Source organism: Macrobrachium nipponense, chromosome 33 (assembly GCF_015104395.2).
Source record: "Macrobrachium nipponense isolate FS-2020 chromosome 33, ASM1510439v2, whole genome shotgun sequence".
In the NCBI taxonomy this organism is placed as follows: domain Eukaryota; kingdom Metazoa; phylum Arthropoda; class Malacostraca; order Decapoda; family Palaemonidae; genus Macrobrachium; species Macrobrachium nipponense.
The window spans coordinates 53,522,425-53,539,346 of NC_087219.1; the positions used below are offsets into that span (position 1 = coordinate 53,522,425).

Sequence of the window (16,922 nt, forward strand, 5' to 3'; positions counted from 1 at the left end):
CATAGTTCTTATGTTCATGACGATTCCGTGCTGGGTATATATTCATATACTGTGTGTATCGGTATATTTACACACACACACACACACACATACCCACTGTTCTCGTTTATTGTATTACGAACCTGATTAATGGGTAGTAGCGTTTCTCCAGGGATTTTGTAAACATCTTTTCGATGCCCAAACTTCCACCTGATGTCTACCATAAAGCGAGGTAACATTCATTATTATTATTATTATTATTATTATTATTATTATTATTATTATTTATTATTATTATTATGCTACCGACACCGTATAAGAACTTATCTGGTACCTTAAATGGTAAATTATTTTTACGTTAAAAGGCTAGCTATTTCGTATAATGGTCATTTTGTTTTAAAGTGTCGATTATTTTTCACAATATAATAGATCTCCAGTTAACGTGGCTGGCAGTCAAGCACTTTCATCAGTTGGTTATTTAGTGCGGTTTTCATTAGCTCAGTGATCGTGTAGAGTTATTCGATAGTTTGAATTATCAGTTATCTGCTATGTTGAATGATCAGTTTCGTGGCCACTTGTACGTTGACGGGCCATTTACTTGGTACGTTAAACGGTGCGGGAGAGGCACGGCTGGGCCATTTATTTGGTACATCAACGGCGCGGGAGAGACAAGACTGTGATGGACTGTCCAAGAGAGAGGCGGAAGGAGAAGAAGAATTTCCCTTACCCACCCGTACGCCAGTGCCTCCAAATGTGAAGGAATTCTATTCCTCCTCCCCTGAGTCTCTCCCACCTCCCTCCCTCACTCCATGTGGTCCAGCCGGAGGACGACGGCGTGGTGAGGTGATCGCCGGCCCCGGGCCATGTAGTCGCTCAGTCCGTGAGTACTCGTGCAGATGTGTCACTACTGCTTCGCGTGGAAGTCCTGATCTCGGCGAACTGTGTGACATAAGTGGAAATATGGTTATTATGATATCTACTGGTTATTTGATATCTCAAAGAGTCATCCTAACAAGTGTGAAATCTCCATCATAAATGTCAAATTTAGACACGGGAAACTAGCAGTGCTTGATCCATTCATCTCGGCATCTGTCGTCGGATGCATCGCGGGTGACCGAATCGAGATGTGTACCCAGGATCCAGAGAAGATCCTGTGTGTGTGTGTACCTGTGTAGAGAAGATGGGATAATTTGGGAGCGAATACAATAGCAGACAGTTTATAGCGGATTGCGGTCATCGGTCAGTGGAACGCCATGGACAGTGGGCCAATCGAGAGTCCTTCATGGCCAGTGAAATTTTTATATGTGAAGGATTTGGTCCGTCATTTTAGCAGCCAGCAAATGTAACGATTTGTGCCGTTAGGTGTCATTTTCCTCTTTTATATATAAAGACTCCAAGTTCATATCGTTTTCCATAGTTATGATACTCCTTTGCATAACAGAAATGTAGAAATTTATAATAATATGTGAAGCCAGTCGAGAGAGTGATTAACCTGTATAGAATAAAGTTCTAATACCTGAGAAGGAAAGCGGAGCAATTAGGGAAGTGAATAATAATAAACACATTGAAAGAAAATATTTATTTCGTGCTTTAAAAGTGTAAGGAATTTAATGTTTTGGCTTTTGAATAATTTAGTGAAAAGTGAATTAAATCTTTTGGTCACACAAAGTGTAAATTTAAGTCTAAAATCTGGGTATTTTATGTTTTCTATGTAATGAGAGAGAGAGAGAGAGAGAGAGAGAGAGAGAGAGAGAGAGAGAGAGAGAGAGAGAATTAGTTTCTGTGTACTTTTCGGTGTGTTGACTTGTGGTTGAAAATGTTATATGCATAAGAAAGGTAATGTAGATACAGTGACTTTTGTGACTGGATCCGTAAGGCGTGAACTTCCGAAGAACTTAAGGGAGAAATTAGGCTTCGCTTTGAGGTCGGCCTCTTCGCAAGAATAACGGATTATCTGTCGTCTTCTGACGACTTCAGCTGTTTTGACGCCGGTTTGTCACATCAAGTCGACCATCAGGCCGACTTCAGCTATCTCCTCCCCTATTGGGGTGTAGTGCCGTCATTGTACTTCACGCGGTGCACTGTAGGCATTACTCAAGGTTCTTTGCAGCGTCCCTTGGGCCCCTAGCTGTAACCCCTATGATTCCTCTTACTGCACCTCCGTTCATATTATCGTTCTTCCTTTGTTACTTTCCACCTCCTCCTAACAGTTGTTTCTTAGTGCAATTGCGATATTTTCCTCTTTCACCGTTCAAACTTTTTTTTTCCTTTTTTTTTATCAGTTCATTTTCAGCGCTGAATGACCTCATAGGTCCCAGTGCTTGGCCTTTGGCCTAAATCGTATATTCTAATTCTAATTGAACTATTTCCATCTGAGATTCGACGTTATGGTTCCACTCGCCCAAATATGGAGAGCACAGTCTGCCAAATGAGTGTTTCTTTACATTATGATCAAGGTTTAAATATTAGTAATGACATTGAACGAATGTTTTGTCACCATATATTCGTATGATAACGTTAACTAAACGAAGTCTCATTACTATGTTCATCCCAATACCATCATGTTGGTTTGTTTGTATGGTTTTTTTACGTTGCATGGAACCAGCGGTTATTCAGCAACGGGACCAACGGCTTGATGTGACTTCCGAACCACGTCGACAGTGAACTTCTGTCACCAGAAATACACATCACTCACACCTCAGTGGAATGACAGAGAATCGAACTCACGGCCAACGAGGTGGTACGCCAACTGGGTCGCTCCCAATGCCATCATGAAAAATATATTGATAAATAGGTATCTTTAAACTGAAACGGCAAAAATATTAGAAATAAGTCCAGACTCTTTGAAAGGAAATTGTTTGAAAATGGTACACTAAATACTGATATAAACGAATACAAAAAGACGACGAAGAATGCTATATTCCAATACTTTTCCCATCCATCTGTCTAGCACTGTGGGTCGTCGTCTATTCATTCGTTTTTGTGCTTCAGAATGACGTAGTTTTTTCAGCAACTTATCGTCCTCCATATCTTCACGCGGCAAAACCACTTGAAAACACACTGACCCATCTTTTCACTTAATTGAAACTTTTTGCCATTCCCACTTATCTCCCCACTTTCACCCTTTCGATCTTTCTTATTCCGCATATGTTGCACAAACAACTCGCCTCACAACTTGAGATTTTTAGTCTTCCATCCACTTAACTTCCAAGAGGAGAATTTTTTAACTTAAATGATCTACATTCTCTTATTTTCTCTTCGCTCATCCTCTCCTCATCAGTTTAATTTCCTCGCGAATACTTATAAGAAAAGATAGCTGTCATTCCTATTCTCCCATTAGCCAAATCATCCACATTGACATATATATATATAGGTATATGTAGGGTATATATATATATAATAGTATATATTATATATATATATATAATATATATATCTATATATATTATATATTATATATATATATATAATTATATAAAATTTATAATCATACATACAGTATATTATATATATCTGGTATTCTTGATCTTTTTGTTTATCTTGTAACCTTCTTTCCAACCGTATTTCATTTGAGCCCTGACGATGACTTATAAATAATGTAAAACCAATTCATGGATTTCAGAATATTAAAAAAGAAAATAAAAAAAAACATTTTATAGAGAATAAACACAGTTTTACGTACAGAAAACAATGAGAAATAAATAAAAATGACCAATGAGATGGATAGATAAACATGTAACATCACTCATACCTTTATGGAAGGCTTGTTAGCGTATGGAAGACGGAGATGAGGGGAGAGGGAAGAGGAGAGGTGGTTGTTTGGAAGGGGAATCTCCCTCCAGAACGTCGGTCGACAATTCAGCTTAGAGACAATTCAGCAAATGACAATTCAGCTTAGAGACAATTCAGCGCATGACAATTCAGCTTAGAGACAATTCAGCACATGACAATTCAGCTTAGAGACAATTTAGCGCATGAAGATTCGGCAAAAGGACTATTCAGCGCAAAGACAATTTGGCGAAATATTTGGCGAAATAAGGCTAAAGTATGGAAAATTAAGAAAACACTGATAAAATTAGTTCTTATTAGTAAATTATTTTTGAAATTCAAAAAATTAAATTGATATTTATTGAAATAAGATACTGAAAATTATAATAATTTATTTCTGATTTGGCGACAGAAAACAAAACTAACTAACTACCTGCAGTTAAAAGTATTGGTAATAATCTTAGATTGTTTACACTTTCAACCATCGAACAATTTACGGTTGTTATTTATCCTGAAACAACAAGCGAATAATAGTTACTCTTATTCTTCTAAACTCCGACCGGATGTACTTCCTTTTCTGGAGTGTAGTTTTTTACACACATTCACTGAGCTAAAAAAAAAAAAAAAAGTCCCATGGAGCGGATGTTATCAGAGAAAGGTCGTGATCACATTCTATTAAATGGATTTGCTGTCGTTTAGATTTTCAAATGTGTTTGAAGGCCCGCAAATAAGTGGTTGCTTTTATCATCTGGCTCAGTGAATATGGCGGAAAATACAGTCTTCAAATCTTACACAGTTATATTATAAACGAGGAGCATATTCGAAAACATTTCAAGATGTTGGTAGCCTTACCTTTTGTGTCAGCTGATGAATCTTTGCAAGATGTTATGCCTCCTGTATTGGAAGAGTTAACGAATTATTTCGAGGATAGTGGATTGGTCGCCCCTTCCGACGCCGTAGTGGAGATGCTGTTTTTAAACCTGAGTTATGGAGTACTTTTGCTCGGGTGCCGGGAGACCTACCAATAACTCATTAGAAGGGTAGCACCGAAGTCTTCAGTTAACATTGGGTTATAACCACCCAACCTTTTATGAGTTTGTGGAGTTTTTGAAATTGGAGCAAGACAATGGAGAGAAAAGGATACTGGGAATCAGAGCTGGAGTACGACGCTTCCTGAAAAAAAAGTAAATAATCAGAAAACAGCTAAGGCAAAAAAAACCTCTAGTTAGTAAATATGGGAATCGAGCAAACAAATTGGAATACTTACAAAATATAAGCTACCTCATTGAATTACAAAAATAAATTAGTATGAATATTTTTGTACAGGAATATTTTATAGTATGTCATTTCAATAAATATTTGTGTCTACTTTTTTAAAATTCAGTATGGTACAAATAAATAAATCTGATCACTGTTTTCTTCGTTTACCATGTTTTTATTTTATTTCGCAAATTGTCTTTGAGCTGAATAGTCCTTGCCCTAAATCGTCATGTGCGGAATTGTCGGTGCTTCCTCCAGAAGGACTCCAGGTATAGGACCTACATGGGGTTACTTCTTCGTTTTTTACTGGCACTATACTTCCCCTCTTCGTTTTTCTGGCTCTAGGACCAGCTAGAGAGTCACTTAACCCTGTCGCACAACAAAACTGTCCAGAGATATTTATTTCTGATGTCTCTAAAATTTGCCTTAAATAAAACTAGGCATTATCATTAAACATGTTGGTGACACCGATTGCATCATCTTTGTTGGGATGATAATTCTTAACAAAATTTTTTACTTTGCTCCACTTTGCAACATAATGCGCAGTAGGCACATTATGTATGCCCGATTGCTTTTTTAATTTCTCAAACTAGCCTCTGCTAGCCTTAAATTCACTAACAGCAGCCCTTGTTGTAGGCATTTTCTTACTGAGATCAGCATGCAACATCCTTGTCTTTTCATAAATTATCGCCTCTGATACTAATCTCCCACTAACTGTGTATTGTTGATCCAAACCAACAACAACTTCTCAACATCTTAGATTAGTTGCGATCGTTAATGATGTTAACCCTTTTGCGACATCAGCTGCCTTGATTTCCTTATTCCTCGCTAGGATGGAGCTGATTGTTGATACACACTTGCCATGCATCCGAGTGAGATCAGCCACATGTATGTGACTTTCATACTTTACTACGAGTTCTTTCTTGAATTGTATTGTGTTTCTCGCCTTTTTGTACAGAAGGGCTGGCACTTGGAACTTTCTGTGGCCCCATGATGGCTTATTTAGTAATTGCACTTGAATAAAAAAAAAAAAAAAAAAAAACAACGAACACAAGGGCAGAATGGGTCACGAGAGAACATGGGATGCTTATTTTGGGTGCTTGTTACGGGCACAGTCATGAGGTGGGCTCTGGAGTAAGTGTTTCTGGGTGTACAAATTCCGAGTAAAAGTATGAAACCCAAGTCAAAATTTCATAGGAAAAAAGTCTACAAAAACCAGGGCATATGAAATCCAAGGTTTAACTATATATATATATATATATATATATATATATATATATATATATATATATATATATATATATATCTATATATAGTATATATATATATATATGATATATTTCATACATGTATTTACATACATACACACAGTATTATTTGTTGTCTCCTTAGTCATCCTGAATTGACAAAGGCTAAACACGGCTGTGCAAGTTATTGTGTAGTGCTTGGGAAAAACTAAATGGTTGGCTGAACATGCAGAGGAGAACAAATGTCTTTTTCCCAGTGCTTTTTATCTTATTTTCTTATTTTTTCACATGAGTTGAGATTCCAAGCGCCAAGATCCAACGAAGAAAGGTAAATCTTGCTTCTTGTAAAATATTTATCAGCTGGTTTCGATATGAGTTGGTCCTTACACTTGCTGGATAACGCATAGCTTGTAAAAGGATAACAAGCAGTAGGGTAGACATGAAAACCGAACGAGATGAGAAAAGTTGTGACAAAAAATAGTGCCAGATGTAGAAGAACTGATCCACGAAAATTTCTTTTGAAAATAAACGTAATAGACTTAAGTGGGTTGAATGTCTGTCTGAAAACAAACAAAAACAAAAAATAAGTAGTGAGGGTAATCGGAACTCTAACAAATAGGTCCCCATTATATTCTCTTTTGTTGTACTTAACATTTTCTCGAAGGACAACTTGATCTCTCTCTCTCTCTCTCTCTCTCTCTCTCTCTCTCTCTCTCTCTCTCTCTCTCAGGCTTTTTGGCCAGCCACCGTAAGATGCGAGGTTTTAGTGGTGAGTAAAAAACAGGAAAGAAAAGATGTAAGTTTTTTTTTTATTTAGTGACTTCATCCATCTTAGAGGCGTGGTTCTGCTTTTCTGTGTCAGTCTATACTCGTAACTGGCAGATCGGAACATTATTGAAAATGCATCAAACCGTAGTAGTGTCATTCACGTGAGTGAAACACAAAAGGAAGCTCCTTAAGATAAGTGTTTAATTTCTACTTCACTAAAGAAACAAATAAGGAAAGTTTGAAGTTAAATAAGATAAGTGTTTAATGTCTATTTTCGCAAAAAAAAAGGGGGGGGGGGGGTTTGTTTACTGCGTGAAGTTCGTGATTTAAGTATTTATGAATCGAAGGGAGCAAATTTGATTATGTGCACAGGCACTTTGACTTTTGGAAAGATGAAAGACTTCTCTCATTGCTTTTATATTCCCGATTCACTATTCTCACAGCATTCAAGAAGCCAGTTTTACGTTTAATTTCATCACATTTACTGTTTTCATGTAGTAATTCTCTTGATTTTCGTTCTTTCTTATGGGAATCGGCGTTGGTCCGACTACATAACCAAGCAGGGGTTTTAACAGGATTAATTAGATAGTTTATTCATATTCCTAGTGGATATATGGAGTTATTTCTTATTCACACTTTCACCGTGTTGAAATCAGGGATTTTGTGCCTTCATACACACATTTTGCTTGTACTGGATAATCAGCTATAAACAATTTCATGTAAATAATTCATATAGAAAAAAATGGTTTGTTAACTTTTGTGAAAATCCTCTTAGATTTATCATTGTCTCGTTCAATCTCTTCGATTTTTTGTGTTCGAAATATTTGAAATTTGACGAAGATCTTTTACATAATGGCCTCCTGAGAATTATCTGCAAATATATTAAGAAACAGCAATTTGTAAAAGTATTTTGCAATGCTAATAATTATTCGTTTTGCGCGCACGAAGTCGAAAGAATCGTATATCTATCTAGTGATCCATTAGTCTTTCTTAAAAGGTTGGGTTTGTGTCTTTTTCGATATTTCTTCCATAGTTAATGGCCCATTTCATTTTTCGAAAGAATCGTATATCTATCTAGTGATCTTTACATTAGTCTTTCTTAAAAGGTTGGTTTTGTATTTTTTACGATATATCTTTTATGGTTAATGGTCCGTTTGATTTTATTGCAATTCTTCACAGCAAATGACCCTTTGGTGTAAAAGGAGGTGGTGGCTCAAGAGGAAAGTAAGACAGAGGTCATTGTAACTTGTCTTTCAGATGCGGAAACTAGCCTGGTGTAAAAGTAGTTAAAGAAATGGGGGAAATAGGACGCGGGGAAAAATTCCAAATTCAGAAGGTTGAGGGGATAAAGTTGTCGGTGAGCTGGGTGACGAGGAGTACGGCTGTCCAAAGAATTCGGTGGTGGAACGGATAGTTTGGCTGTTACGTGGGCCGCCTAAGAGACTGCGGACTTTTAATATTGGCATCTTCTTCCCTTTAGTGAAGAACATTTTGGTTCTCTATCTCCAAAAAGGAAGGACGACGAGACTGAAAGAATGGTGATAAAAAACGAAGTCGCTGATAAGCCGTGTTCTAAAGAGCCTGTGTATTCCCACATCGCGCGTAATGAATGATTTTTTTAATTTGATTTACTAAATTTAGTAATGGTAAATGAATTCTAATATATTTGACAGTCACATCAAATTAATACTGAAGGGTCAGACGTAAACTCGGTCCACATTTTGATTCTGCAGTAGCCAAGAATGTATGGAATTTGCCATTTCTTGACCGAGCAGTGAGAAGTGGCTGTTTACACGAAAAAAGAGAGCAGAGAATTGCGTGCTCGATGCTTCATCTCTGTATCAGAATCACTGACCAAGAAATTAGAGTTTGGATCTCGGCGAGACTTTCTCTCTAGGAAAGAATGCAGAAGCAGCAGCGGCAGCACCGTTGAGAATGTATAGCAACCTCTCGTTTTAATGTCTTATGATTGAGGGCTAGGGTAAGAATTCATCTCGTCTTGCACACAAGATATGGTTTGTGTGTATGCGTGTGTGCTGTGTGCGTTTTTATATAGTAAACTTTGATTTTTTTTTACTAAAATCTACTCTTAAACTACATATTATTTTAGCGGTTTTGATGATTAGAATAACCCTTTGCTTCTTTTGCCGTGTACTGTGTTTGTCAATGTCACTAGGAAAATGAGAAATACGCAATTCCGATTGGCTTTGACAGTTTATTATAGATACTATTTCTTGGTCAACTTGACTTCCATTATGATTGGTAACAAGTGCTCGTTTCCTTAGAGCAAGGCTCCGTAGGGGGTAGTGCCGTCAGTGCACCTGCATCTTTCCTTTTACTGTTCCTCCGTTTATATTCTCTTTCCTCCATCTTACTTTCCACCCTCTCCTAACAATTGTTCATAGTGCAACTGCTTTGAGGTTTTCCTCCTTTAACACTTTTCAAACCTTTTTACTGTTAATTTCCGTTTTAGCGCTGAATGACCTCATTCGCACCAGCGCTTGGCCTTTGGCCTAAATTCTATATTCTGTTCTTTGGGGAAAGACCATATTATTATTATTATTATTATTATTATTATTATTATTATTATTATTATTTCATTTTGATAAATTTCTTAGACAACGGGAAAATATGAAAAAAGTTGTGCACTAGGAAAGTAGCCATATTCAATGGAGAGATTTGACATCACGGCATTGATGAAAGATCAAGATATTTTGGAAGAGCAAATGATGGTGTTTAACGCCAAGGAATACTGCGGTATTGTCTGTGGTAATGGAACGCGGCCTCCTTGTGGGAAATTTTCAGAATGAAAGAATTAATTGTTGGTTGAAGAGTGGCGTGAGGAACGGTGTTTGGAAGAGCAGGATACTCTCTCTCTCTCTCTCTCTCTCTCTCTCTCTCTCTCAACTTTTGTATACTTACTTTTTCATTTCTTTGATCTCAACATAAAAATTCTCTCTCTCCTCTCTCTCTCTCTCTCTCTCTCTCTCTCTCTCTCTCTCCAGTTTTTCATTTGGTTATTTCAAATGACCTTGTCAATTACTCTTTAACCAAACCAAAACCTTGATGTTTTAGAAAATATCTTAGTCACTGATTTTAATAGTTTTACTGTCACTAGGCGTATCCCCATTCATTCAAACTGAAAGAAAGTAGTAAGATAAGGCGATCTTTGGAGCCTCTCATCTACTCATTAAAAGCAGATGATGTACGTTGCGTGGTTACAGAGGAATTTTTCTCCATCGTCTGTATGGCAAAAAGAAGTCATCTCTGAAGTAATCGTGTTATTTTAGTGGACGTAATCTAAAAGAACATGACAAAATAAGGCTGTTTATTATAAATCAGAAATGTACTGCAAAGGTTGTATTTTTGTAACTTACACGAACGTCGGCTTTTGACCCTGTGCAACTTGCACCAGATCTGTAATGCCTTTCAAGTTTCAGTAACGATTGTTTGTTATATTTTATAATGGCATGGCGTCTACCCAAAGTTGTAACGTTTGAACTCCAACATTCAACGTCGTAACTTTTGTGTCAATATGTACAATGTACTTATTCTCTTTCCAATGTTAGTATAGTCTCGATTTTATTTATTTATTTATTTGATAGACTAAATCGCTTGTGTGAGTTTCCGGTATAGAAAATATGCTCTGAGGAATATTTCAGGGTGGGGATTTATATCATCATGCTATGATGATATAAATCTCCCCCGTAGGGGGTTAGTGCTATCAGTACACCTCATGTGGTGCTCTGTAGGCATTACTAAAGGTTCTGGAAACATGACGTTCTTTTTAAAAGCTTCCTCTTGACCGAGAAAACTGGTGTATTTTGTTACATCACATTCGCTGTTCTGAGACTCGGGCATATTATAACATTAATCTGTGAATTTATCTATTTGCCTTCTCGTTTTTACTTGAATTCTGATTAATAAGTTTTCGCCATGTGAAGGCCGATGGAGCTGGCCTCTTTGGCCAAAGATTGTACACATCCAACGCAATCTATAAGAAAACATTTTTTATAAGAAAACTGTCTTGTTAAAATCGCTGAGGCGGCCTTCCGTGGACTAGTTTCCTGAAGATAAAAGAAATCGGGGGAAACGACGGCAGAAACGGATTCCATAGGCAGTAAAAGAAGTTCTCACCAAAAGTGGAATGTGGATAAGAAAGAAATGAAGACCTGAAGGGCCGTGGTTTCTCTCCCACAACCCATCCCTGACTCTGCCCTTGTTGAATGCGAACTTTTTCATGGAGTGATTTTTGTAGGTGAGAAGATAGATAGAGAGGTTCGTTGGACACAGAGTGACTTGACAGATGGTTTTGGGTATAAATCGAGATTCATTTAGCGTAGATCAGCTGTTCTTTCACATTCCTGGCATTGTTTTGTTGGTGATGGATAATGCACAAGAACGTGAAAGCCGCCTCCGCGCATGCATTTGTTTTTGTTTTTCTTTTTTTATGTTCGCCATAATCTTCTAAAGCTGCAGCGGCTATTTCATGAGAGTATTCTTAAAAATCTTCAATGATACTTGTGTTTAAACCATTAGGTGGTTGGGGCATTAGTAGCTGCTTTGTTTTAATATCATCTAATAATTTACATGGGCACTATTTAATATTCTCCTGGCCGTTCCTCTTATTTTAAAATTAGGGTATTAATCAGAATACTTGTATGTTTTTATAACTCCAGGGTCTACCTGATTGCATGAGAAACCCCTTTCACATCACATAGAACATCATATTCCCATAATGAAAAAAAAATGGTTGCGACCAAAGTACTCGAGATATTTGCTGTATAAAACCAGTCGGCAAAATGTTATATGGCTCATGGGGTATTAGAAATGTATTTGGGATATGTGAAGAGAGAGAGAGAGAGAGAGAGAGAGAGAGAGAGAGAGAGAGAGAGAGAGAGAGAGAGAGAGAGAGAGAGAGTCCATTTGCCAAATGACATAGGTGTGGTTCTCTTCAGCCCTCAATTTCAATATGTGATGGAAGCGTGTGGTTCCATCATTACCATCGGTCGTTTATATAAATTTAACGGTTGGTGGAAATAGGGTTGTTATTCTGCCTGCCCTTTATGTACGTAGTGCTTCAAACTTTAATGCGTTTTACGTTATAACATAAGAGTGAGAGGAGGAAGGATTTTATAATGTGGCACAGCAGAATACGAAATGTTGAAGTTGATAAGAACGAGATTGTTTGTTCCGTATTGGTTGATTTTCGTATGCATATATCCTATTATACTCCGTTTGCTTTTCCTTAAAGTTGCCGATGTTACAGAAACAGCAATTCCAAACCACTGGAGATGCATAGCGTTTACTTTAATCCTATTTTACTGTCTGTTAATATGTTGACTGCCAAGCTATTTGGCTTCATTCAAACTGGTCGTTGTGATGTAGTGAATCCGCTTCGTTACAACAGCAAAGGTCATCGACACCTTTGGAAATGAGGAACATTTATGTTACTCCTTTTCCTTCACAATGTCTACAGAATAAACATGAAAAAATGGCTCTCTTAAAGAGCCTTGAATATCATGAATATTTCTTTTATATTTATATTCATGATGTTCTTTTTATCTGTTCCTCGGAAATATGCTAGTCCAGTGAATGGGACTTTGGTTTTTCCTCAATATATATATATATATTAAAATTAAAATGTCTACCGATAATAAACTACATTTAACTGATATAAGATTTTTAAGGAGAAAAAACACGCATCATAATGTACTCGATGTAATAAAGAGATGCTGCGCAATATATATATGTGTGTGTGTGTGTGTGTGTGTGTGTGTATGTATGTATGTATGTATGTATGTATGTTATTGTGTGTGTGTATGTATGTATGTACGTATATTATTGACGTGTAGGCTTTTGAAGTAGCTGTTTGCGAGTTTGAGAAAAAATACATAATATTGTATTGGCATGATTACTTATACCATATTTACGAGGCTCTCACGCTTCAAAAGGAACAAGGTCTGTTCAGACCTACAAATAATTTTTGAATGACAGTAGAAGATCGTTTATGGGTTATACATGATCGAACAAGGAAATCTTGTTTTGTAGTTGTGCTCATAACTAGGTAGCTTAAAAACCATTTGTACGTATAAAATGACGTAATACTTTCGGCGAGTTACTTCTTGCTATTTACTTGTGTTAATAATTCCTGGTGGAAATAATATGTCGCAAATTATTCGCTTCATTGGAGAGTCTTAGAGTTACCCTTCAAACAGAAATTCTTGTCAGGGAGTTGGATACAAAACTGTGTTGTGCACAATCGGCAAGCTGTGATGGCTATTGGGTAAGAGCCATAAATAGTTAACAAGAGACATTTGCATTGTTTAATTGAAGATGAAATATTAACGTACTATTGAGGAAAATGATGTCGAATACGAGTGAAATAAGCGCACGCGGTTTGGAATAGAGTAGACATCGTCTTTCAGAAAGTGCTGACAGTTTTTAGTGTTGTTAAATATAATCAGAACTAGTGTTTTCGATTAGGAAAAGCACTTAACACCGCCTGAAGAGTCAGCTGTTCGAACACCCATTAGAAATTTTAGACTCGGTTTCTTATAGTGTTTGTGCCGTACCACAGCTAACAGCGACGAAGCAAAATGGGCATGCTAACGAACGGTTTCGGGGCACACAGGGTTTGTTTTTGGTGCCTGTTCATTCATTTTAAGATTAAATTGGGTGAGTTTTTTATTGTTTCTATTTGCTTATCATTTTACTATTCATCGTTTGAAAACTGATTGAAAGTGGCTCAAGAGTAAAAGAATCGAATCAGGTCTGTTTGCCTCAGCCAGGGAAAACCGTACGGAAAGTACCAGGGGAGGTGGGGGGGGGGGTGTTGTGCTCGATTGCCTGCGAGATGTCTTTGGCTCGGATTGACGGTGTCGACGAAGTCTTGTGCCATTGAAAGTTTTTTTTTTCGATTTTTATATGAATCCGGATTAGGTTCCAGTGTAGTTTTGGTTAAATTTAGATAATATCATTAGATTGTATATTTTACTGTTATGCTCTCTGGTTTCTGTAGAGTTTTATCTTAATGAACTGCATTCATTTACATTTGGAAGACAAAACTTCCATAAATACAATGTGTGAACAAGCGGTAATCGCCAAGCGTGAAATTGTAAGTTGCTGTAACATGCCTAGACAGTAAATTATCAGCGTAACTTTCCGCAATCCATGGGTAACAAACGTAGCGAAAATAATAACATAAAACCCGAAGGCCAAGACGCCATTCAAATGCATTTAGCGAAAAAGTGAGAACAACTTAGATGATGGAACACACAAAACTTGTTTTAGACATTTGTTTATGGTGTCCTAAATTTGACCTTAGGAACCTTTTCATCAACATATGAAAAATTAGTGTTATACCATTTTAATGTCTAACCATAAATGATCAGATGGATAATAAGCTTAAAGCTCTGCCCCCACCCCCCGCCCCCGCTGAATTTGGTTTGTCGTTTTTTATGTGTTTTATATAAGTCTTTTGGTATTACTCGGAAATTTAAGGAGTAGTGAACAAGGGATTGGCAACATATGGTGTGATAAAATTTTTTATTAAAACCGAATGTAATTTCATTTGCTTCATTATGGAAGTATAACAGACCTTAGATATTTAATTTTCAATCAAAGTGAAAGATGGTTCCTTGCTTGTTAGCCAAAGAAAGTGATTGCATTTTAGAATATCTTTTGCAGTGCAAGTTAATTTTGTTTGTATTATTAGGAAAATTTTAAGCAAGATCCATGAACATATTTCTCATAACAGTTAGATATAGTACAGTAGTATATTTATGGGAAATTTGGTGGCTAACTTTATTGGAGTTGGGTTAATATACCAGTTAGTTATCATGGAAAAATGGGCTAAGAGGACTGTGTATATTTTCATACAGTCTGTATACTGTGATTTATTTGACTTACTGTACTGGAGATTTGTAATATTTTTTCCTCTCATTCTGCATAATGTGACCTTCCCTTTGTATCATTTTTTCACATTTATAGCTCATGTTCATGTATGCCATTTTAGGAAATGGTATATTTTAACCAATTTTAAGTTAAATTTTGTGGAGTTTAGTTGAGAAGTATTACCTAGGTGTATCTTAAAAAAATTTCCTATTTAGTTTGAAGAAAACAGGGAATGGATGAGAGTTTCAGGACCATAATGAAAATTTAGGGCAGTTTCCTTTTGTTTGTAGTACGTATATATTTTCATGTTTTTGTCTCCAATTTAACCCACATAAAGGATGAACTGTTATGATTTGTAAAGAGCAGCCAATCATGGAATTAAACCTGTTATGAATGAAGTTGATTCATTAATTGGTATGGAGAACTTAATCATGTCTGCTGTTAAGTGATGGGGGCTCCAGTGGCAGACTCAAAAGTGTAATTTTGTTTATAGTGTGATGCATACACCCTCACATAGAAATTTGAACTGTGTGGTCTTGTGTGGGTGGGCATGATGGTATGGGAGTCATGACTCTGCCACACAGCCCTTTACCACGTCCACCCTCTGCCCTGCAGCCTGGATTCATCAGGCGGGTGCTACCTGACATCATCACTGTGGTGAGGGCCAGCCATCAGACAGCGGCTGCACATGGTGCTGTACCCCCTCAGAGGTTCTTACCCTCCCCTGCCCCACCACCTTCTTCAGAAGGTACAGGCTCCTCTTGCACCACCCACATCCACAATGGCTCACATCCACATCATTGGGATCCATGGGAGATGGTCGGTTCACGGCTGGTGGGGGAAGAGTCTGTCGGAGCCAGTGGAGGCATGAGGCTTGAAGAGGGGGAGCCCCCCTCTCTCCTCCCAAGGGGTATGGATCCTGAGGAACACCAGGAGAAAAATGGATTTTGTTGCACAATATCTAGCATGAAACTGGTCATACAACTGCAAACTTTGCTGAGAGGTACTTCAAACTTTTACCTGTGGGATTGGCTTTATGTAAGATGTAATAAATTCATTGCTAAAGTTTAAACTTAGTGGTGTGAATGGACAAGTTTGTAAGTTGGGTAAGTCCAGTTTGTGTGTGTTAGCCTAGTATTGTTCAGATTTTGATTGCTCTGTTCTTGTTTCATGGGAATGGGTTGTACGGATATCTGTTTCATTTGCTATGTAATCTCTCTCTTGAAAGTTACCATGACTTGAAACGACGGAGTTATAGGTTAAGGTCAATGCCTTTAAAATCATCTTAGTACAGTAGTATAAGCAAGTGCAAAATTTGATTAGGAACAGAGGTTCTAACAGTAACTAGGACTGTTGTTGGGGCCTAAGAGAATTTCATCAGATGTTAAAATATTGATTTATATAGTCTTTGGTTCCTGGATGCAGGTGAAGTTTTTGGTCTGGTTGTGGAGTAGTTTGAGACAATGAATTCTTTAGGAGCTCATTTGATGGAATATTGCTAATGAAATACTGGCATAGCTCCTTAAAATCGAAACTGTTGCTGCAGAGGATATTTCATGCAGTTTTCAGTTGAAGAGTTTGGATTTTATGAATTTTGAATATTAACTCATTTTAACTATATGTAGAAGTTTAAGTGATTTTGAACATGAGTAACCCTTTTCACTGTTTCACCTTAATGCGTATTTCTTTGCATGAACAATTGTTAAGTGTTATTTTCACTTGCATTTTTGTTTCAGAACAATTTGAAGCATTGCAAGATGAGCTTGAACGAAGGCGAGAAGAGTGCATCCAGCTCAGGACTGTTCTTGCCAACCGTTCCCATGATATCAGATCTCTCACTGAGAACTCTTACGGTAAAGATGTGGATATTGTTAATGAAGATGGGGAACTGGCAGTTGCATATCAAACACAGAAACAAGTCAATAGGTAAGTTTTATTGAATTTTTGTTTTGTTAGTTGGTAGGAAAGAGGACTGTGGTAAATTGTATAAGTTCAGTTTTCAAC

The 16,922-nt window shown here is 37.2% G+C and overlaps 1 protein-coding gene across 8 annotated transcripts in view; it reads left to right on the plus strand.

The window, feature by feature from the left end:
- The window catches only part of LOC135203197 (unconventional myosin-Va-like), a 354,286-nt gene that overhangs the window by 279,628 nt on the left and 57,736 nt on the right, over positions 1–16,922 (plus strand). For all 8 annotated transcript variants that reach the window (XM_064232942.1, XM_064232943.1, XM_064232939.1 and 5 more), the window contains one exon: positions 16,655–16,844. In XM_064232942.1, the coding sequence (XP_064089012.1) occupies positions 16,655–16,844 (190 nt within the window). The remainder of the gene's footprint in view (positions 1–16,654; positions 16,845–16,922) is intronic.